Source organism: Petromyzon marinus, chromosome 9 (assembly GCF_048934315.1).
Source record: "Petromyzon marinus isolate PM22_M1 ecotype Great Lakes invasive population chromosome 9, UKy_Petmar_22M1.pri1.0, whole genome shotgun sequence".
In the NCBI taxonomy this organism is placed as follows: domain Eukaryota; kingdom Metazoa; phylum Chordata; class Hyperoartia; order Petromyzontiformes; family Petromyzontidae; genus Petromyzon; species Petromyzon marinus.
Window position 1 is genome coordinate 16,689,847 of NC_133675.1, and position 23,759 is coordinate 16,713,605.

Sequence of the window (23,759 nt, forward strand, 5' to 3'; positions counted from 1 at the left end):
CTCCGTCCGATTTGACAAGATGCCCAACACGCAGCCGTGCCCGTTGTGATGGAGGGAATGCCCCTTCGGGTGGGGGAATGAAAAGGTCGGTGACGTGGATAGAAATCGAGTGGCTGATGATGTGGACAAGGACCCCCGTGTTCACGAGAAGCAGACGGCAAACTTGACCTGTCCATCGCTTCGTGACGACACCTTCGATGGGTGTTCGGTTTCGTTGAGACAAAAGTCACGTGGCTGGTTGTTTTCCCAGAGTCCACACGGCAGCACAGTCAGAAGGCTGAGCACACAACAACATCGACATTACATTGAGAGTCAAATTACAAGATGCCCTATATTGATCCTTCCTGCGAACACACGATAATTTGCATAAATATACAGCCTTCTCGCTGAATGTGCCCTCGACATTAGGATATCCACGCACAGCCCGCTGTGTTATAAGTGCTCTGTGTTCCTTGTCGACAGCACACGGAGCGCGCCCGTGTTGTCTCTTAGGTGGCTTCCACCGAGTCCACGTGAATGTTAATTAAAGCAGCCTCCGGGTATAATTATCACATGCTGCTATTAGCATCGTCACTTCATTTTCCAGTCACGTGTGGCCTCCACCCACCCAGCTCCCTTTCGAGTGGTCCAATCGCAAATAAAAGTAAATGAATGCGGCACACATTAACTTAGTGAGAATTTTATTGTTTCATATTTGTATTATTTTATTGTTTCCCTTCTACGTGACTTTACTGAAAGAACCAAGAATATGAATCCCTGCAGTCACGAAAGCTTTAAATCAAAATTTCCACATTAACTTGTTGCAAACGGGGGCACTGCGGACGATGACTTTTAGATTCGTGGACACTCGATCACCTCCACAAATCCCCCCTGGGTGGCCGTGGTCTGACGATGACTTTGATTGTCCCCGTGGAACGGGAGGAGTTGGCCCTCTCGGCACCTCGGAGTGAGTGAGGCATGCCGACAGCAGGCGAATTATTATGATGCGTGCCTTGGTGGGCATGACGCAGTCGTCACACGGCTCATAATAGCCTCACAATGGCAGAGAAGTCTGACTATTCTGTAATTGTCTCGGTTGACCAGAGTGCATCATCTGGTAAAACAAAATAAAACTTGTCACCATCGAATATACTCTCGCATGCATGTAACGAAGCATCGAATCACCATTTGAAATAGATTGTCATTCTCCAAATACATAATGATGCATTTTGCGTGTGAGAATAAGTTATGTGCGATTAATGCAAATTATATGTAACTGATGCGTTGATGTTCCATTGAGTCGAATGGAGAAAACCAAACTGTACAAACAAGACACAGATGGAGTAAATCATCAAACCATATAAATATACATTCTAGAATCAAATCGCGATCCCAAATAATGGCATTGACTAGTTCGTGTGTTGAACACGACTTGTCATGTGCTCTCGTCTCCAGACGAGGAGTTCTGTAATAAAGCGTGACATCCCTTCAAACTACCGAGTTCACATCATGATGGGGTAACCAAAGCCTAAGGGAGGACTGATTGCACGGCGGTCTGCTCGATAGCCCATTATTTCAAACGCTGGGAATGTAGCGCCTTAAACGCGGACACACGAGTTTAACTTATGGGCACGGCTAACATCAGTGGCGAGTGATATGATTGTTAAAACAGTACAACTATCCTGAGACTGACACAAAACAATGAACAGAAACCCTCTGCTGATAATAATCAGAAATGTACGTGTATTGAACGTCTGTGAACTGCGCATGACAAGATACAGAGATAAACACATTAACTTCAATGTCACACACAAACACAGTGTAAATCAGCTGTTTTTATTTAATCTGATTTTGTTTGCAAGTGCTTTGTTGTGATATCTATTAGGAGAGGATTCCCACTCCAGATATGACGGGGGTAGGGGGAGGGTGGGAGACACCGCTCATCCAGCCTGCTTGACGGCCCCTCGGCCCGACATCGCCCTGCACGCACCACGCGCCCTGTGGAGGGACAGTCCGGGGGTTTCGCAGTCCTGACGTTCCGGACTTTCCCAAAGTAAAATGTGGAACTCCCCCCCCGTCCCCGCCGAGTAGAATATATGGGAGTGTTGCGGGGGGGGGGAGGCGCTCGGGGTGGCGCTTCTCGCTCCTCGCATTCTCGGCGGGGGGAGGGAGGGAGGGACGCGTGAGTGGAGCGCGGCGCGGCCCACGTGACACGCGCAAACACGCTTCTATACAAAATAAAAGGGCGCAGCATTACAACTAAATAACAAACGCCCGCGCGGGAAGGAAGAGCGAGAGCTCGCAACAGGCAGGCAGACTACGGCAGCGGTGGTCTCGTTATAACTCCTCCACGCCATATCGTGAGCCAGAGCACAGTGGATCATCAGCACGTTTGGCTACGTACGGTGCGAAAGAATTTCAACGCACATACATTGACCTTCCCTCCGTGCGTGCGTGCACGTGTTGTGTTCACGTGTTGTGTACACGTGTTGTGCACACGTGTTGTGTACACGGACAACCACGACGAGCCTGGGCGTGACTGCTGGGGAGAGATTTTGCAGGGGGCGCAGCTCGGCGTCGAAGCTGCCCAGCAGCTGCGTTGTGGAGTCGCGGGTTTGAGTCCCGGCCCGGGGCGCAGGGGGTTCTGGCTCTTCTATGCGCGGAACGAGTCCGAGGCTCGGCAAGCCGCGTGAGTTGACGGCTGCGGTAAGAGGAGCCGGGAGGAGCCGGGAGGATCCGCGGAGACCTCATCCCGGAGGAGGAATGGGGAACGGGATGGACAAGCACGCGGTTCGAGGTACAGAAACTCGCAATGCTCCCAAACATGCAAACATGGACACAGAGGTGTGCTGCAACGATGTGTTAACTACCTCTCCTGGTATACAGGAGGTCGACGGTTCGATCCCGAGCCTGACGCCTGCTGCTGTATATTTGGAGTTTGCATTTTCTTTCTCGCCGTGGTTGCGTGGCTTTATTTTCCGGGGTCTCCGGTTTCTCCCTCCACATTTCAGAATCAACACGCATCGACCTATCATTTGTTGCCAGGTCGCTTCTGAAAAAAACAACAATGGTTCAAATAGTTTAAAGAAGACAACGATAGAGATGAGTTGATAGCGTGGTGCACACTTATTATGACAGCAGCTTGTATCTGATAAGGGACGCTAATTGGGTCATAATGTGTCTCTTCGCTGGAGATGACATCCAGCGAAAGCACGAGGTGTTTACACGACGCTCTGGCGATGTATACAATCGAGTTGTTCGCTGATACACTGCTGCGGTTTGGCAGGGCACACACACAAGCAAACACACAAGCACGCACACACACAAGCGCACACACAAGCACACACACACACAAGCACACACACAAGCACACACACAAGCACACACAAGCACACACACAAGCACACACACACAAGCACACACAAACACACACACGTACACACACAAGCACACATCGGCGACGTTTCAGGCACTGGCCCTTCTTCGAAGGGGAAGCGTCACACATCGTACATATCCCCCGTAAGGAAGCGCTGTTGACGAATGTGTTTGGGTTTGTTTGTATCGGACAGGACGTGTGTTGTCTCGAGTGCTATTTGTTTCACCCTTGAGCGACAATCGACGATGTTGGTCGGCACGAGAAGTGGTGGCATTTCTACACCAGTGATGTCAGTTGCGTATCGGTGCCCGTGGTGGAAATTCCACATTCCTGCGATGGGGACTAGTCTCCATTATAAAGATGCTGCAGAGTGCTCACCTCACCATCAAAACGTTTCGAGTTAAGATCCTGGCCAGGGGTCGATTCAACCCATCATCCTTCTGGGGCCAGTGAAGTTAAGTACTGTATATTATTTAGGAAGTCAACAGCAGTGCAGTAGTGCTATGGGTATTCTTATTCTCGACGCAGAAATGTGGAAGTTCCAACAGCACCAGTTACTGGGTTTCGAAATGATATCAGCGCCACGCAATGCTCGTGTGAACGAGGAGGAGGCACGGTGACACTTGTTACGTTCTGACGGAGTGATCCTCGCCACGTGAACGTGAGACCGTTCGGTGGCTGTGTCTTGAGATGCCATTGCGTTTAGACGTAGGGTGAACGTGCGATGTCTCTCGAACAAAAATCGCGGTGATGAGATGTTAAGTGCAGCTGCAAGGCCACGTGGCTGTTCATTCGAGGCGCGTGCGCCCAGGGAACTACCGATGGGTGGTGAGCGGTTTCCTCCAGCCGTTCTACGGGGGTGGGGCCCTCTCCACGCGCCTCTGTTGATACAACTTCGCTCTGTGCCCGTGGATTTCGAGTCTCGCCATGGGAGGAGCGACTTGTCGAGCAGACAGGCACCGCGCTTCTTGAGATGCGCGGCCTCGTGAAGGTGGCGATGGTTTTATGCATGGCCTTGTGATCTACACACGTTTATTGGACGAGGCTGCATGCCTGGAGTGCGTGTGCTTGTATATGTGACAGAAGGTTATTTATTTTTTCGTTGGGCTTTCCGCTTAAATTAGTTAAGCGAGCAGCGTAGTGGTCCCCCCCCCCCCCCCCACTGCAGCATGTGTTCAACTTGCGTTGAGAAAATGTTCCGCCCTCTCATAATTTACTCCGAGGAGCCGTTCCAGACAAACGTTTTCATCGCAGCAAATGACCCATCGCCCCTGAGTTCTAGCCAATTCCCATCGAGTTCCACAGTTTGCTATATCCTGTCCCATTCACGGCCGTGTCACCGCCTTGCCTTCCATTTAACCGCAGGTTCTGTCTCCCGCTGCCACGTGTCAGGTGTAGCTAGCTACCACGGGGCTTGGGGTCCAGCTGCAAACAGTTCCGAAGCGAATGTCGCAGTCATTGTAGATCTCAGCCCACAGCTCGGTACGTGGTGGTTGCGGTGGTGGTGATTTCACAACGATGGTCGGGACACCGAGACAGGCTGGCGTGGGCCGTGAAGCGCAGGTCGCTGACACGAGGGTGGACAATCGGTGTTGGTGGACTGACCACGGAGTCACTCTGATTGGCTGTTGTTGGATGGCGGAGACCAATGAGTGGGAGTTTCCCTCCTCGGCGTCAACTGACAACCCTCACTACAAAAGCAGAACCCTCACGTCACGTGATCTCCGTAACGATGTTGAGACATCAAAGTGAGAAGGACGTTATGATGAACAAGGGATTAAAACCTTAAAATGAAATAGTTCTGTGTCACCGCGCCCTTACAAATTGCACACGAATGGATGCAATGAATATCACGTCGCGGTCTGCTTTTCGCTTGCAAGTTTCACATTTACTGCAATACACCCGTCCTTGGACGGGCAAAAGGCTAGTAATACATCATACCGCCAAATACATATTGATTCTAAATGTGGAGGGGAAAAAAACAGGACCCGCAGAAAAATCCACGCGACCGCGGGGAATAATATATATATAATTTTTTGAAGGGGTGTTATTGTAAAAAAAAAGAGAAATAACTTAACGTGCGTGTTGTTGTAGAAGCGTGAATGCGGCGAGGCACGGCGAGCGAGGCAGCGAGAGCTGTGGGGGGTGGGGGGAGCCGCCGTGGTGGAGTGGAGACGCGAGGCGATCGCGCCTCCACTCGTGCCCGCGCTTGTCGGGACGCGTTCGCACGCTCGTGTGGCGTCGCGGGCACAATCGCAGAGAGCGGGGGGGGGGTAGCGGTGGGGGGGGGTCCCTCTCACAACCGCAGAGCCAACTGCCCGCAGCGGTGATTCAAAAAAATACATGAAAATAAACATAAAGAACGGCCCCCCTGCCGTTACTATTCACCCAGTCTTTGTGGTCGCCCGTTGGTGTTTCTCTTCTCCTGCGTCCGTCTCGAACCGCTGACCGATTGGCCGCCAAACGTAAAAGCGATCGAGGTCGCACTCCCAACTCGAACAGCGTTCGAAGATGCGAGATGCCTTCCGCATCGAGACGCGACGGACACGCGGCATGCGTCGCGCGTACCACCTGGAGCCACGTGAGCAGAATATCAAGTAAAGTTACAATGTGTGGGATTCTCACGCAACTTCATGATCCGCCAACCCTAGGCCTCCAATTCATAGGCGACTCGGCAGCGCTGCTCGTGAGTTGGACAGGCTGCCACGAAGCTACTCTCTAGGCCCCATCACAGCGACAAGGGACTTGGGTGTCGTCATTAAATATCCCTGTAGGAAAGAGAACGGCCTCCATCGGACAACTCATTCCAACTGAGACCAGAACCACTCCCACGTGGACACTAATTCCAACTGAGACCAGAACCACTCCCACGTGGACACTCATTCCAACTGAGACCAGAACCACTCCCACGTGGACACTAATCCCAACTGAGACCAGAACCACTCCCACGTGGACACTCATTCCAACTGAGACCAGAACCACTCCCACGTGGACACTCTTTTCAACTGAGACCAGAACCACTCCCACGTGGACACTCATTCCAACAGAGACCAGAACCACTCCCACGTGGACACTCATTCCAACTGAGACCAGAACCATTCCCACGTGGACACTCATTTCAACTGAGACCAGAACCACTCCCACGTGGACACTAATTCCAATTGAGACCAGAACAACTCCCACGTGGACACTAATTCCAACGGAGACCAGAACCACTCCCACGTGGACACTCATTCCCACTGAGACTCGAACCACTCCCACGTGGACACTCATTCCAACTGAGACCAGAACCACTCCCACGTGGACACTCATTCCAACTGAGACCAGAACCACTCCCACGTGTACACTCATTCCAACTGAGACCAGAACCACTCCCACGTGGACACTCATTCCAACTGAGACCAGAACCACTTCCACGTGGACACTCATTCCAACTGACACCAGAACCACTCCCACGTGGACACTCATTCCAACTGAGACCAGAACCACTCCCACGTGGACACTCATTCCAACTGAGACCAGAACCACTTCCACGTGGACACTCATTCCAACTGAGACCAGAACCACTCCCACGTGGACACTCATTCCAAGGTGGCACGACCTCGGCGTGGATTCCATTCACGTTGAGTCTCCCTGGGGTCTTCTCCACGAGCGCCCTTTTCAAGCTGAGCTCACCGATACGCGATCCTGCCTGGACGCCTGACCTGGACTAAAGTCACCCTCATTCAACAAAAGTACCTCCGATTAGCACGGTTGGCTACGTACGGTGCGAACGAAGTTCAACATACACACAGCCTCCTCTGTGCTCATTCCCACGCCTGTTGGTAGTGATGTCGACGGCCACCATCTGGGCTCACCGGCGCCTGCCAGCCCCGTGCGTCTGCCTGCCGCGTGGAGAGCTCGGCCCGTGCCTCGCCCTGCGAGTAGTGAGGAGATATCGAGGCTGTGGCTGCCGTCGCTGCGCTGGATATTTCCGTGCCCTGGAGTAATGGACACCCTGGCTCCGATGGCTCACTGATGGCTCAATAGACCTAGGGGCGATCGCGAAGCGAGGAGCAGCTCAGCAGCAAGGGTGGGGGGGGGGAGCGACGTGTGGATGGCAGCGCCGTGCCACGTGGGCTCGCTCTGAGGCCACCCCCCTCCACGCTGCTGTGCCGGGGCCGTGTCTCTGCTGCGTGGCTCTGCACGAGCACGCGTGGTGCTGGGACGCACGAGGTCTCTTCACATGCGGGTGGATCTCATGCGCCAGCGGCGAGAGTTTCCACGCGAGGCTGGTCGCACGCTGAAGCTATGCCGGGTTTGCCTCGCCGTGCAAGAGTCGCCGTCTATCCTTCCTCTCGCTCGGTCCTTCCCCGCATTCATTCCGAGATGGGGGGACACAGTAACCGGCCGGGCGCGAGCGACTCGCAATTGAGGGTCGACTCGGCCCGTCGTTCCTGTCGAGTAGATAAGTCAACGGTGGTTGTCCTGGGGATGAACTCACCCCTACCATATGGTCGATCAACCACCTCCCCCCCCCTCACCATGACCTTCATCCAGCAGTGGAGTGACGAGAATCTAAACACGTACATGTATGTGTCAAGTTATTCCGAATGCGTGGCATCAGTGCCACTGAGCTCGTCCTGTGCAGTGCATTATTATTCTACCTCGGTGGCCTTTGTGGATAATGGCAAAGACGATGACCGAGATGACCAGACGAACGGGTTTGTGTGTGGCAGGCGGCGGTGTCCGGTGATGTCATGAATCGCAGCCCCGGTGTTGACACGATGTCGCGTGTTGATGTTTGTTTGATATCTCCCGCGGAGGTGTACGCGTTTCTTTTTGATTTGAGACAAAGCAACGCGATAAACAAAACCGAACGTATGCCTTGAACCACGTAATCGTTCCAGTTTCACAAACTAATTTAAGATACGATCTGCCGGGAAATACAACCCCGTGTGTTAATTACTCGGCACAGGAAATGTTGGTTTCCTCCAAAGTGACGATCAGGTGCTTCGTGAATTATTATTATTGGGGATTCGAAGTCTAGCCGCTTGTATTCCATTTGGTGATTGCCCGCTGAGAGAGAGATACTCTGTTTAAGAGGGCTCTGTCAAGTTCTCTCAGCAGGGGGCAATGCTGCTCTGCTTGTTCCACAACTGAGTAATTTTTACAGGTCATCATTTCTGTAATCGTTGGGGAGTGTTTTGCAAATGCCAATTGCATGAATGCTTGTTTTACTTAATTTTAGCGCGCTGGCAGTAAGTAATGAAACAACACAAACTAAACACAACAGCAAAAAGCAGGTCAAAAGTAATTAGTTTTAAATTTAGTATAGTTTTGTATTTGTCAGTGTATAGCAAAGTGTGCCTAGTGTAGGGTATAGTAGTGTATAGTGATGTATGTTGAACTTATTTCGTACCATGCGTAGCCAACCGTGCTAATCGGAGGTGTGGGGGAAGGACAACGAACTAACACACAAAAAGCAGTCCCAAAAAAACGAGTTTGTCAATCTAGATGATGATGATTATTATTTAAAAGCGCAAAGCGCCAGTAGCTTCCTAGAATCGGAAGGAAGAGCGTTCCAGACGGCCGCAGAAGCGCACCTGGAAGTGCGGAGTGATGCGCTAACCGTGTGGCAAGGCGCTGGGCTGTTCTCACGGCGTGACGAGCCGATAGAATTGACCCGATGTAAATGCGATGTCGTCCTTAAATAATCACAGTAGAAATCACGTTTATCCACAGCAGTTGTAACATTTTAATTCACTTCCGTTTAGGGTGTGTACACCCTCTTACTGCATTCGTCGCTGTTTTGTTAAAACTCTAAATATTTTAGTTTTTCTAGGTAAGCCCCACTGAGCTATGTACAGCTCTTATTCAGACGCCACCTGGCTATCACAAAAGATCGCTCAACGGAGTGGCTTGTCACGTGGAAATTTATGTAAATACCTCCTTACACTATCCTCTCTGTGCACGTCATAATACGTCTCCTGTGTGTACGCTCGTGAACTCTACCCTTGTTCAGTGGACAGAATACTGGAATAAATATAAAAGTGCGCAACCCTTTGTTAATCCACTGCTGGATGCCATGTCAGTGAGTGGCCATACTTCACCAGGCTGGGCAGTGCGGGTTGGTGGGGAGGGGGGTGACCGGTTTAGACATTGCGTGCCACTGATGTTAGCCGTGACGAGGAATCCAACTCGGGTAGCCAGAACCCCAGTGTGCTGCGCTAACCATTGCGACACCGCTTCACCACAGCACGCGTTTAGAGAACTTCCTGCGAACGCATTGAATGCACGCAGCCCCACGTGTTCACGACATCCACTTGTTGCGGTGTCTTTCAGCGACAGATCAGCCACAAGACATCCGCGCGCAATGTGCCCACGACTTCCAATGAGCTCATTATTTACATTTGGCGTCAGTGGCGTCTTGATGCGCAATCCGTTTGCCTCATTATTAATAATCGTTATCTGTAGAGCGCCTTTATTACTGCCAAGCGTAAGACCACTGCACACGCGTTACGATAACACATTTACAAAGACAAACGTTGCAACGAAAACTCACACTTGTAAAAGATACATAAAGAGAATAAATTAAAATATATAAGCATTGCTTTCTCCCATCCCTTTGTGTTGATAATTGTTGTAGTTGTTGTTGTTTGTGCCTTTTCCGGTTACATTTCTGAAATTTTGTTTGTTCATTTTTTATGTCGCTTTGAATTAGGGTTTTCATTTGCTTGCTACCTGTGTGTGTGTTGGGCTTATTTCGCACCGTGCATACCCAACCACGTATATGTGATTTGGCCCTTAAATATAATTAATGCACAGCGTCGCGGGATGTTGTTGGCACGAATCACGCTCTATAGAATGTAATAATTATCATCATTATCTCTCATCCCCGTGTCCCCCCCGCCCATCCCGTCTCGCACCAGGCACCGACCTGCACTTCCATGCGTCCGTGCGCGGTGCCAACGTGCGCCTGGACGAGCGGGGCACGCGCGCCACGCGCCGCAAGGGCTTCTGCGGGGGGCTGGCGCTGAGCGCGCGGCCCGTGCGCACGTGCGAGCGCGTCCACGTGCGCCTGGGCACACGCGACTCCGAGTGGCAGGGGGCGCTGCGCGTGGGGTTCACGAGCCGCGACCCCGACACCATGGCGCTGCGTGAGTCCGCGCCCCCTCGTGCCGACCTACCCACCCCCCCCCCCCCGCGGTTCGAGGCGGTCGCAGAAGAAGTTCCGCGGGTTCAGCCAAACACGGCCGACCCCGGTTAACGCTGCCGGGAGCGTGAAGCGCCCCAACGCTGCTTACCAGTGGATGTTGCAGATTTCGTGATTTCGGAGAAAAGTGAAGTCGCGTGGTCCAATTGGGAAAAGTAGGCCCACGTGTGCCAGTGTCACGCGGTCCAATTGGGAAACACTTTGCAGCAGTCACCCCGAACCGCGCACCATTGCGGGCCAGCACCGAGTAACGTTGTGCGAACCTTGAGTGGTCTATTGTCACGCAACGGGCTTATAACGACCTGGGAAGACGTAAAGATGTCGCGGGACAGCTGCCTCCAGGGAGCCGCACCAAGCCGGATAGCGTCGTGGGGCAATGCACAACACAAACACATTGGGGTTTTTTTTGTCAAAGGACTGCACCTTTGCATGAAGTCCTCTCTATTGTCCACCGAGCACGTGACGACGACGTGCCGGTGTCGTCAACGCCGCCACCCAGAACCCGCGCTACCGTGGCAGCATCCGCAATCGAAGCCGTTCAGCCCCACGCGAGCCGGCCGATCGCGGCGAGCAATTTTAACCAAAACGACCACCTCCGGCCTTCGCCGGAAAAAACCGCGTTCGTCATCCGCCTAACCCACACGCCTTCTCTCCCTCCCCCCCCACCACACCACCACGCGCCCGTGCAGCGCTGCCACCGTACGCGCTGCCGGACCTGGTGGACCAGCGCGGCAGCTGGGCGGACCGCGTGCCCGAGGAGTTGGCCGTGCAGGGTGCCGAGATCGCCTTCTGGGTGCAGGCGGACGGCAGCATGTTCTGCAGCGCCTGGCTGCCCGGGAGTTCGCGCCGGCACGGCAGCGCGAGGGTCTGGCGCCTGAAGGGACGCGTGGAGGCGCGGCTTCCGCTCTGGGCCGTCGTGGACGTGTACGGCACCACGCGGGACGTGCAGCTCCTCGGTGCGCTGCTGCTGCGGCTGCTCTTTCTCGCGCACTCACACACAGGGTCCCCACCCCCTCCCGCCCCCCCCCTGCGCGTCCCTGCGTCCGCGTCTTTGTTTGTCAACCGGGGGCTACGGTCACTTTCGTCAAAATCACGCGAGGTGAACGGAACTTGAGGTTGGCACGTGCGTACGTTGAACTTCTTTAGCACCGTACGTAGCCAACCGTGGGAAGGACAACAAACTAACACACCAAACGCAGTTCAAAAGAAATGAGGTTTCAATCTAGATTTATAAGTGCATAGCTTCCGTGGCTTCCTGATATCGGAAGGAAAGAGCGTTCCAGACGGCCGCAGAAGCGCGTCTGAAAGCGCAGCGCGACGCGGTCACCGCCGCCTTTGCCCGGTGACAAACCAAGAGCCGCCGCTGCGAGGGTGACCGGGGGGTTTACGCTCCTTGACGAGTTTTGAGAAGTCTTCACATGCAGCTCAGCCTGGCCTCCCCCCTCGTGCCAATGCCACTCTCTCCCGAGCCCCATCCCCACACGCTCAACTCTCCCTCCAACTCTCTCCTCTCTTTAGCCACTTCATTCCCTGGGGGAAACTCTTCACGTTCTCATTCCCCTCATCTGATTTACTCAGCTGCAGCCGTTGTCATTTGGCCCTCTCTTCGGAGACTTCTTTAAAATTTACACGAGATTTTGGGACATTTAAGTTGAAGGAAATCATGCACGCAACTTCACAGCGCTATGACAAAACAAATCAAAGCCGCCCAACCAGATACTTTAGTAGAGGTGTGTGTGCCACTTTGCGTGCAACTGTACGCCTGCAGTACTTTCTTGACGAGAACAACGAGTTTGTTCAAATGTATTCTTATATCGCTCTCAGCCGAATTTTGGTCGCCATCGCCCCACCAAGCGCTACCCAAAGTCAGCCGCGGCTGCTCCAACAGCAGCCGCGGCTTGCGAGCGATGGCCAAGGGAGCTCCCCGTTCACTTCCACTGCTGGGGCTCGGGTCGGCTGGGAGTGAGGAATCCCAGCGCGTGGCCCGAACCGGCATTGTGATCGGCACCAGTAAAAGAAGTTCGGCGAGACGAAACATTCACAAAGCCAAATTACCACCGCGTCGGTCTTCACGGCCGTGCTGGACAGTAGAGTCCTCTGTTGTGGGTTTGCGTTGTGCCGTGTGTTGTTCGGCGCACGGCGTCCGACGGCTCGCGGTAGCGAAACGTCGGACATCGTGGCGTACACATCGGAGAGATTTCAACATTTTGCATCGAATCGTCTCTTGTGCAAGCACTGGGTTTACCGGTCACGCGTGCGCAATGCCATTGAGAGTTCACAGCGAATGCTCGACCCGTGTCTGTGTCCAACAGGCACGACCGTCCAGCCGCCCGTCTGCTCGGGGCGCAGCTCCGCACGTGTCACTCTCCCGATCGCGCCCCTGGCGCTCCGCACACCGCCACCACCGCCGTCACCGCCGCCACCGCCGTCACCGCCACGCGACGTCTCCCTGTGCGCCGCGTGCACGCCGGTCGGCACGGAGTGCGTCGTGTGCATGCACGGGCCGCGGCAGGCCGCCTTCGTCCCGTGCGGGCACTACTGCGTGTGCGAGACGTGCGCCACGCTGCTCTGTGAGTGCCCCCTGTGTCGCTGCCCGTGCAAAAACGTCATCCGCATCTACTACTCCTAGTGAGCTGTGAGCTAACGTCATCCGCATCTACTACTCCTAGCGAGCTGCGGGCTAACGTCATCCGCATCTACTGCTCCTAGCGAGCTCCGAGCTAACGTCATCCGCATCTCCTGCTCCTAGCGAGCTAACGTCATCCGCATCTACTGCTCCTAGCGAGCTGCGAGCTAACGTCATCCGCATCTACTGCTCCTAGCGAGCTGCGAGCTAACGTCATCCGCATCTACTGCTCCTAACGAGCTGCGAGCTAACGTCATCCGCATCTACTGCTCCTAGCGAGCTGCGAGTTAACGTCATCCGCATCTACTGCTCCTAGCGAGCTGCGAGCTAACGTCATCCGCATCTACTACTCCTAGCGAGCTCCGAGCTAACGTCATCCGCATCTACTGCTCCTAGCGAGCTGCGAGCTAACGTCATCCGCATCTACTGCTCCTAGCGAGCTGTGAGCTAGCGTCATCCGCATCTACTGCTCCTATCGAGCTCCGTTGGCACGAGAGGCCTCTGCGGGCGGAGGCACGGGCCAGAAGGGCCGTGCCGTGCGTGGCCCGGCACGGCCGCGGGTGACGCGACTTTGAGCCGAGATCAGACGCCGGGCGGTTCGCGTTCGCTCGCAGCAGGACCCCCGTGGGGTCCCCTGCTACCCATCGGCGCGAAATACGAGTCGGGGGTTTGCGAGCCTTCCCGGCTTTTCGATCGCCCAAAAACTCTGAACGACGGACGTTGCACGGCCGATGTGGCGTGCGGTCGACTGCCGGCCGACCATGGAGAGCCCCGAACGGAAGCGCCGAAGAGACTCGCCACCGACGGCCGGCGCCGTGAGACGGCGGCAGAAGCCAGACGTGGAGGTTGTGGCCATCGCGAACATCGGTCGCTTATCTCTGCACCACGCCGTACGACAGAAGAAGAAGAAGTACTGCACACCATACAGACGCGATCGGTGGATGCTGTAGAATGCACACGGACTGCAGAATTCTTCCCTGTAAAGGAACAACAACTGTACGCAAATGTTGCACTTTCCCTGATGCTGTGATTTCCATAACCTCAGAACTCTGATGCTTGTCAACTACGGTGTAGCCAATACTGTGGTGCATTCGTGATGATGATGATGATAGGAATTGCCTATGTTAACTAATGACCAACTCACTCAGAAAGTACCCGTCTCATCAGATCTACGATGGGAAGTAGACGGGAACCTGGAGAGTGCAGAGATGGACGCACACACAACGTTCTCATCACGCTTAGGGGCTAAGTCGTGGGCAGCAGATGGCAGTGCGGCATAATCCATCATTGTACTTTACTTCTATGCTACCTGTCTTCACCAACCACACTGACCAGTGTGGTGAAGTGGAGTCAAGCAACCCCCGTGACTCATCCTGCAGTGGATTGAGATAAGGGTTGTACATGTGCACAGACGTAACGGCATCTCAATGTGGCAACATTTACTCTGCATGAGAGAGATGTTGGTCCAAACATTAATCACCACCGAGGCACACGCACGCTTGCAGGCCGTTTGACAACCAACACGGTGGCTCCGTGGCCTCTCCAGCGGCGCCGTCACGGGGTGACCGTCTAGCACGACCAAGGGATTGGGAGCCGGACTGTTCAAGCTATCTCTATCGCGTCCAGCATATGGTGCATATGCTGCACGTTGTCCGTAGGTTCGCAGCAGAAGTTGTCATGTAGCTTTACCCAATGAGGCAATGTGAGAGTAAATATAAATGTTTTGTACGTTTAGACCATGATTTGCCGGCGCACGTCACGTGAAGTTTTTAACCGGGCAGTATTTACCAGGGCGGTTGTCTGCCTTGGGCCGCGAGCCGGCGGCGGCGGCGGCGCAGGACGCGCGCGAGGACGGCCACGGCCACGCTGCCTCTGGCGACACTTTCCCTCCACGGCGCTCGGCCTCCGGAACGTGACGTGCCATGTTGACCGTGGGCCATGTTGACCGTGGGCCATGTTGACCACGGACGTTGGGATGAAGCCCCCGGGTCACGCAACACCCTCACCTGTAACACCCTCACATGCAACACCCTCACATGCAACACCCTCACCTGCAACACCCTCACCTGCAACACCCTCACCTGTCACACACTCGCCTGTCACACCCTCACCTGCAACACCCTCACCTGCAACACCCTCACCTGTCACACCCTCACCTGCAACACCCTCACATGCAACACCCTCACCTGTCACACCCTCACCTGCAACACCCTCACCTGTCACACACTCGCCTGTCACACCCTCACCTGCAACACCCTCATCTGTCACACCCTCACCTGCAACACCCTCACCTGTCACACCCTCACCTGCAACACCCTCACCTGCAACACCCTCACCTGTCACACCCTCACCTGCAACACCCTCACCTGTCACACCCTCACCTGCAACACCCTCACCTGCAACACCCTCACCTGCAACACCCTCACCTGCAACACCCTCACCTGCAACACCCTCACCTGTCACACCCTCACCTGCAACACCCTCACCTGTCACACCCTCGCCTGTCACACCCTCACATGCAACACCCTCACCTGCAGCACCCTCACATGCAACACCCTCACCTGCAACACCCTCACCTGCAACACCCTCACCTGTCACACCCTCACCTGCAACACCCTCACATGCAACACCCTCACCTGCAGCACCCTCACATGCAACACCCTCACCTGTCACACCCTCACCTGCAACACCCTCACCTGTCACACCCTCACCTGCAACACCCTCACCTGCAACACCCTCACCTGCAACACCCTCACCTGCAACACCCTCACCTGTCACACCCTCACCTGCAACACCCTCACCTGTAACACCCTCACCTGCAACACCCTCACATGCAACACCCTCACCTGTCACACCCTCACCTGCAACACCCTCACCTGTCACACCCTCACCTGCAACACCCTCACCTGTCACACCCTCACCTGTCACACACTCGCCTGTCACACCCTCACCTGCAACACCCTCACCTGCAACACCCTCACCTGTCACACCCTCACCTGCAACACCCTCACCTGCAACACCCTCACCTGTCACACACTCGCCTGCAACACCCTCACCTGTCACACCCTCACCTGCAACACCCTCACCTGCAACACCCTCACCTGTCACACACTCGCCTGCAACACCCTCACCTGTCACACCCTCACCTGCAACACCCTCGCCTGCAACACCCTCCACCACCGGCAGCAGCAACAACAACAATCCATATAGCTACCAGATACCATTCCCGAACTCAAGCGAGGCGTTGCGAAGTGGTAAATGTTGTAGAGACACCACGCATCCCGATATTACAAAAATACTATGCCCAGGTAACTGGTGTTACAAACACGCCGATATTTATTCAAGGAGATTGTAGTTTATATAATGTACGATGGTGTGCATCGTTTAAATGGTTTATACCTGTCCCTTGTAATACAGACCTCGCCTCTCATGTTTACATGTATCCATCATGTGTCTATCATGTGTACTCTGTTACCCAAGCTAAATGCATCGCAGTCTTCCTGTACTGGCGACAATGCTACACTCTTCTAACTACAGTATATACATATTTAATTATTAATGTTAAAGCACAACGTAATATGTCATTATTATTTGCACTACAATATTAAACTGGTGTCTTCAAAAACAATATATAAAGTCTCCTGAAGTTTTTTTGTATCGAGTCCTGTGAGGTCACCTGCGACCAATTAACGCAGAACGCGGCCGCCAGCCTCGGCAGGGCTGGGATCGAACCTGGACAGCGGCACCTGGATGGGGAACAACCAAAGACAAAAACCCCCCGTGTAGCCTCCACAGACTGTTGGGGCAAGTGCTGTTAGCGAGTAGCACCGATGAAGGCCGGAACGGGACACGAGGGGGTGGGTGGCCAGCACCACGCCCGGCCGCCTTTGTCTCCCCAGTGGCGATGTTTACTCCACACCGCTACACCAAGGGAGACCCAGGACCGGTTCAAATAATCGTCACCGGCGTTGGCCGTGAGCAGGAATCGAACTCGGGTGGCCGGGGTTCGTAGCGCCGCGCCAGCGACCACCACCACAGCAGGAGCAGCAGCTCGCCACGTTGGCAGGTGCAGTGGGCATTGAGGACAGTAGAGGGCAGTGCAGCATCAGCCGTGTGCAGTATCAGCTATTGTTCTGCATCAGCTATAATGCAGCATCAGCTATTGTTCAGCATAAGCTGGTGTGCAGCATCAGCTAGTATGCAGCATCAGCCGTGTGCAGCATCAGCTAGTGTTCAGCATAAGCTGGTGTGCAGCATCAGCTAGTATGCAGCATCAGCCGTGTGCAGCATCAGCTAGTGTTCAGCATAAGCTGGTGTGCAGCATCAGCCGTGTGCAGTATCAGCCGTTGTTCAGCATAAGCTGGTCTGCAGGATCAGCCGTTGTGCAGTATCAGCTATTGTTCAGCATCAGCTGGTGTGCAGCATCAGCTATTATGCAGCATCAGCCGTTGTTCAGCATCAGCTATTGTTCAGCATAACCTGGTGTGCAGCATCAGTTATTGTTCAGCATAAGCTGGTGTGCAGCATCAGCTATTGTTCAGCATAAGCTGGTGTGCAGCATCAGCTATTATGCAGCATCAGCTATTGTTCAGCATAAGCTGGTGTGCAGCATCAGCTAATATGCAGCATCAGCTATAATGCAGCGTCAGCCGTTGTTCAGCGTCAGCTAGTGTTCAGCATCAGCTATTATGCAGCATCAGCTAATATGCAGCATCAGCTATAATGCAGCATCAGCTATTGTTCTGCATCAGCTATTGTTATGCATCAGCTATTGTTCAGCATCAGCTGGTGTTCAGCATCAGCTGGTGTTCAGCATCAGCTAGTGTTCAGCATCAGCTAGTGTTCAGCATCAGCTATTGTACTGCATCAGCTAGTGTTCAGCATCAGCTATTGTTCTGCATCAGCTAGTGTGCAGCATCAGCCGTTGTTCAGCATAAGCTATTGTTCAGCATAAGCTGGTGTGCAGCATCAGCTATTGTTCAGCATAAGCTGTTGTTCAGCATAAGCTGGTGTGCAGCATCAGCTATTATGCAGAATCAGCCGTGTGCAGCATCAGCTAGTGTTCAGCATAAGCTGGTGTGCAGCATCAGCCGTGTGCAGTATCAGCCGTTGTTCAGCATAAGCTGGTCTGCAGCATCAGCCGTTGTGCAGTATCAGCTATTGTTCAGCATCAGCTAGTGTTCTGCATCAGCTATTGTTCTGCATCAGCTGGTGTTCTGCACTCCTCCCCACACATTCATAAACCAGCATTGAGCAGCGTGGTGAAGTTTGGTCAAATATCCCTTGTGACCTGCAAAGCTGTGGAGGCGCAGTACAACATAAAGGGGATGCGCGTGTCCTGGCGATGAAAGTCAAAGTGTCCAACTTCCACGTTCCTATGCCGGGGGCCCAGCTTCCCAGCAACCTCACCGCACGATGCTTTTTTTTTCCACCAAGTCGGACTTGCCTGGGAATTGAACTCGTGCCCTTCCAAGCCACTGGTCCCGACTACCGAGGTTACAACCCACTCGGTGGGGAGCGCTGGAGAAGCGATGTGTTGAGAATCTCGGTCAAACCGAGAGCTCGAGTCCCGAGGACGGCCAACATCAGTGGCGCGTGAAGCCCGAACGCACTCATCGGCCCTCGACGTCACACGGAGCAGAGGCGACGAACGACTCCTCTCGCCTGCTCGGCGAGCCGACTCGCAGCACGCGCGCGTTGTTCAGCAGGCGCCATCTCTGGGGCCCTCTCGTGCTGACCGCGTCCCAACGCGGCGCGGCGACACCCCCGGCACCGCAAGGTTCCGTCGGAGCTTCACGAATCGTCGCTTGGCTCGTCAGGGGGACGATGTTCTCTCCTCTTTGGGCGCACGCGGCACGTGACGTCACAGTCGCCCCCCCCGCCTCACTTCTCCCTCCCCCCCCATACAGAGCCCCCCCCCGCCTCCTCACCAGAGCTCTGCGAGTGCGAATCTGCGACACTTCACGTGGCCTTAACACAGAGATCCACACCCTCCTCTGCTTCAATGTGATGACTTGGAGCGATTCGGGATTGCGGTTCAATTAAGTAATCGATTACCGTTGATGTAAGGCACGGCTTATAGTGTTTACAAAAATAGTGACCCCATAGCTCACAACTCAAAATAACATGACACATGTAATTCGATGCGTGGAAAGTCACAAAAAAATCTGTGCATCAATCGACCAACATCCACCCGTTGCCTCCCCTGCACCCAACGAGATCTGGGGCTCTTGACAAACCATTCCCTTCCAGGAATTGCAGAAAGTTGCTAAGCAATATCCCCTTTATACAAGCTGAACATCTCACCTGATAAACGTTCTGCAATGCCAGCGATGCTTTTGTTATCGTGAAGAGTCACTGTGGTATCAAGAACCTTGCGAATTACTCTCGCATTACCACAATCTCCCGTTTGTGCGATAATCCTTTTTTAGAAGACAAGTCTGTGGCTGGTCTGCATAATACCCATCTCGTAACGTATTGGTGTTGTGTTCGATTCCCATGGGGCAATGCTTACAGGGAATACTTATTTGAATGTTTAACCGTTCATGAAAATGTAACATGGCCAACCGGTAGAATCGCTTTACTCGCAGGGAGACGGCGCCACCTGCGACTCAACATTCTTCTCAGCTTGGACCGTTCCCCTGCTCAGCCACCGAGGGAACCCGGCTCCTCGCCCCCGCGTTGTCAGGGTCTTGGCACTTTTGTTTCGTGTGCCGAGCCACTTCCATGTTTTGGAATTCCGAAGGCACCCAAAACTGACATGCGATGCCCCTTGAGATGGGGGACGACGGACGAACGATGTTCACTTACAGCGGACTTAACCTCGGAGGAGCGTTAAGGAACTTGCGCAATTCCTGGGAAAAGGAGCTGGCCATGAGCAGCGCGACCCTATTCTCCACATTGTAAGACGCAAACCCAAACCCGTGCACGGTGTCGAACACGTGGCACATCACGGCTCGTACAGCTACCGGGTTATTTGGACGTGCGGCTAAAAATGTTTTTCTGTCAAATACAGGAAAACAGAGTGCGTCATGGAATCCCGGAGAGACCGGCATGAATCATGCCGATGTCCCCAGGGCACGATGCCCTGTGCGCTACTGTTTATCACTTTTCCAGATAGAGCCATAAAGCGCGGAATTTAAATTGTGGGTGGGAATTGGTTGATGGCTGCTCGCAGACAAATCTACATGCAAATCTGCACTCATGTTAATTTGACAAACATCAATTCCAAACTTCAAAAAGCAGGCAGACCTCACAATGTAAAAATATTATTACTTTATTGTTCACATAGAGTACGTGGAAGCCAGGGGCACCCAAATGCATTGAATCTTACACGAAGACACACGCGTGAATACGTAGAATCGTACTCGACAAACCTGCATTTCTGCACCCGCGCACCGCAAGAATGATACAAATCAGCGGGCTATTGAAGTCTAGTGACCATATTTATATCAGCTTATAAAGTAATCATTTTCAAAAAGGGCCACATAATAATAAGTTTATTACTTCGTGTAAATAATGCATTTAATACGTGCACTATAACGCAATCGGCACTCATCAGCACTATCCACTCAACACCACTGCAGCGCCCCACTGTGGTAAAACGTCCGTCAAAATAACGGAAAACGCGTTAACATTACGACCCGGCTGTACACATTGATGACCCAAGTGCTGGTTCGTCAAGAAAACCAACGTGTTCTCATTATTATTATGATATTGACCGAGTGACAATGCGCCACACAACGTGGATGCACACTTTGGCGTTGGCTGAGAGCCACCCTCGGCAACCCTTCCTACATCACAGACACGGTCTACAACTATAGGCTGTTAGTTCACAGGTAAGATTCTTAACATCACACGACAGGACGACACACACAACCAATAGTACATAGGAAGCTACAAGCCCTCTCCTCATGCAGGTCAGGTGTGTGGCGAGGCGACTACACCATGCTGGGGTTGATCGCCACGTCAACGACCTTGGCAATGTCGGTGGGATTAACGACTTCCATTTCCTTTAATTGGCCACACCTGGAATGCATGAGGATTAAACGAAAACCCAAAAATAAATTGGGCGCTTTGCACATAACAGAGAGTGGCGCTTGGCCAACGCAACCACCACGTGGCAAATCTCCGCCGTAGAGTCGTGTGCCAAAACATCGCCCTTGTCGTGGTGGGTGCTGCATTGTGGGGGAAGGAAAAAAATCTAAATCATCACTCACAGCTTCACCTGCAAAAGCGATGCAGCACATCACACCCGAGATCGAAAAGCACCAACTCTGACAATTCGCTGTCGAGCAAAAGTGTGCTCGGCGGGTGTTGGCTGGGAGGTGCGTGGGCCGCATGCCGTCAACGCCGCCACATCCTTCAGTTTTACATATGAAGGGAAATTGCAAAGTGAACCACTCGAGAAACAAATCACCAACCCAAAACTGTCGCAACAGTTGGAAGAGCAAAAGTTGTTCAGTTCATAAATCAATTAGGAGTGCGCTGAGCTGTTAAGTAAGTGTCCTACGCCTGCAATCGATGCTAAAGTTTTAGTTCCGAAAAACATAGTTCAGAATTCACAAAGTGATTCAGTGATAATGCAGCCAACTATGAGCAACTGAACGTAGGCGAGTGAAAAAAAGAGGCTGAATTACGATGGCGAGGTCTTCTCAAAAGAATGTGTTTTTGTTTATTTCCCCGAGCTACAGTGGTTGGTGTGCACACGTCACTTCCGCACGGTCACACGAGTGCCTGTGTCTCCCCATTGTTACCAACAATGGGTTTAAGCAAAGCCCCGTCGACCGCTGCGGCGGCAGCAGCGGCTGCGGGTCGCGCCTCGCAGAGTTCGCACGACTCCGGGATGCTGGCGATTGGCACCAGGCGCTCCCCCCCTTCCCCGTGACTCTCCCCCACGCTCGCCCCGGCATCGCTCTCCCCGATGCCGCCGCCGCCGCCACACTGCGGGGCGACCGAGGCGTGGCGATGCTCGCACATGCACACGTCGATGCCGGAGTCACGAGTCAGAAGTCGCTGACGGAATTCCTCGTTGCCACCGCCGTCGTCGTCATTGTCCTTGGCCCCGGGACCGCAGTGGCCGCTCTCGGAGCTGCAGTGGCATCGCGGCGGCGCTGGCCGCTGGGCGGTTGGCTCGAGCGGCGAGGCGACCTCCGAGCTGGTTCCTTCCGAAGCCGACGGGGCAGAGGGTGGTGCCCCGGCGGCATGGCGCTTGGCGCCGACAGCGTTCTCAGAACGCCGGTCCAGGGAGCTGGCCCTCATTCCCGTGGAGACGTGCGCTACGTCGTCAGGGGCAGAGGCCAGGGTGGCATCGGAACTCCGATTTAACGGTGGTGCAGGTTGAGCTCTCTGACGTTTGTCATCCAGCAAAATGGGCTGGGACGTGGCCTTCACCAGGGTCACAGCCTGCGTTGGCAAATCATTCTGGTCGGGTTCTTCGAAAGCGCAAGTGGTCGTGGGCGACGAGGCCCGAGTCTGGGCAAGGTCCTGGAGGGCACCCCCGTTGGGGACGGCCGCCCCCTCGAGGAGGGGCACCGCTTCCGTAGATGGATCCTGGGTCAACGACCGCATGGAAGAGGCAGCCGAGACCCCGGCTTCGTCTCGAGGCGTTTCATGGCAACCGTCCCCCGAGTTACTGGCAAGCAAGGAGTGTTGATGCAGAGCGCTGTACGGAGGAGGAGGGGTGTTGTGAGGAGACACCACTTCCTCATAGGCCGGCAGCTTGTACATGGCCATGAGCCCTTTAAGAGAGATGGAGAGAGAAATGCATTACTTACAGCTGTCTATCACCGAGGCACACAATCCTCATGTCAGGGTGCGTGTTGGAATGATGTATACACGGGCAGCGGTGGTGCAGGCCTTAGCACATTGCACTACAAACCTAACGGCCCCAGTTCCACCTCGTTCAGGGTTAACATCGGTAATGAATATCCGAAATCGGACCTGGGCCTTCCCAAGGTCAACCTGGGCTTATATTAATGCCCGGTGCAGCGTACAAACATCCACCCATCCCCTAGTACGGCGTGCTGGCCTCGCTTGACAGCACCTTCCCCCCCACGTTAAAGGTTATATGGGCCATCTGTGTCTCTGATGTGCGAGTGTGCAGGTGCGCGAGCCTTTACGTATGTCGAGCGGAGGCTCGGGGTAATTGTTGGCTCCTTCGAAGGCCAGCATGTTGATCTGTCGCTGTCGCTGCTGCAGCTGGGAGCGCATTTTGATGCGGCGGTGGTAATAAGCGCAGCAGCAGCTCAGCAGGATGATGAGAGACCATACCAACCAGAACCCTGCTCACACACACAGGCAAAGATAAAGACCTACCCGTATAGCCTTAACAGACTGTTAGGGAAAGTTCCGTTAGAGAGCGCCTATGATCGCTGAAACAGCACATAAGGGGGTGGGTGGGTGGCCAGCACCACACCCGACTGCCTTTGTCTCCCCAGGGACGATGTTTACACATGGCACCAGGCACTCATTTGAGGCAGAGTTGACCTTGGGGAGGCCGAGGGGACTGGTTCAGATAATCGGAACTGGTGTTGGCCGTGAGCGGGAGTCGAACTCGGGTCGCCGGGTTTGTAGCGTAGCGC

The 23,759-nt window shown here is 53.9% G+C and overlaps 2 protein-coding genes and 1 long non-coding RNA gene across 3 annotated transcripts in view; 1 reads left to right on the plus strand and 2 right to left on the minus strand.

The window, feature by feature from the left end:
• Positions 1 to 663: 663 nt before the first annotated feature.
• Positions 664 to 6,457, minus strand: LOC142924174 (uncharacterized). The gene is made up of 2 exons (XR_012941358.1): positions 2,850 to 6,457; positions 664 to 2,725 (listed from the first exon to the last, which is right to left on the minus strand). It is a non-coding gene; the product is annotated as an uncharacterized LOC142924174 (long non-coding RNA).
• LOC116940752 (E3 ubiquitin-protein ligase NEURL3-like) lies at positions 2,635 to 16,804 on the plus strand. Its single transcript, XM_076065962.1, has 4 exons — positions 2,635 to 2,776; positions 10,267 to 10,494; positions 11,240 to 11,506; positions 12,863 to 16,804. The coding sequence occupies exons 1-4, from the start codon at positions 2,635 to 2,637 to the stop codon at positions 13,177 to 13,179; spliced, it is 954 nt and encodes a 317-aa protein (XP_075922077.1). The 3' UTR covers positions 13,180 to 16,804.
• Positions 16,805 to 20,436: 3,632 nt separating this feature from the next.
• The window catches only part of LOC116940434 (uncharacterized), a 38,767-nt gene continuing 35,444 nt past the window's right edge, over positions 20,437 to 23,759 (minus strand). The window contains exons 3-4 of the mRNA XM_032950261.2: positions 23,298 to 23,459; positions 20,437 to 22,916 (exon numbers count right to left, since the gene is read on the minus strand). Coding sequence (XP_032806152.2) covers positions 21,901 to 22,916; positions 23,298 to 23,459 — 1,178 coding nt within the window. The 3' untranslated portion in view covers positions 20,437 to 21,900. The remainder of the gene's footprint in view (positions 22,917 to 23,297; positions 23,460 to 23,759) is intronic.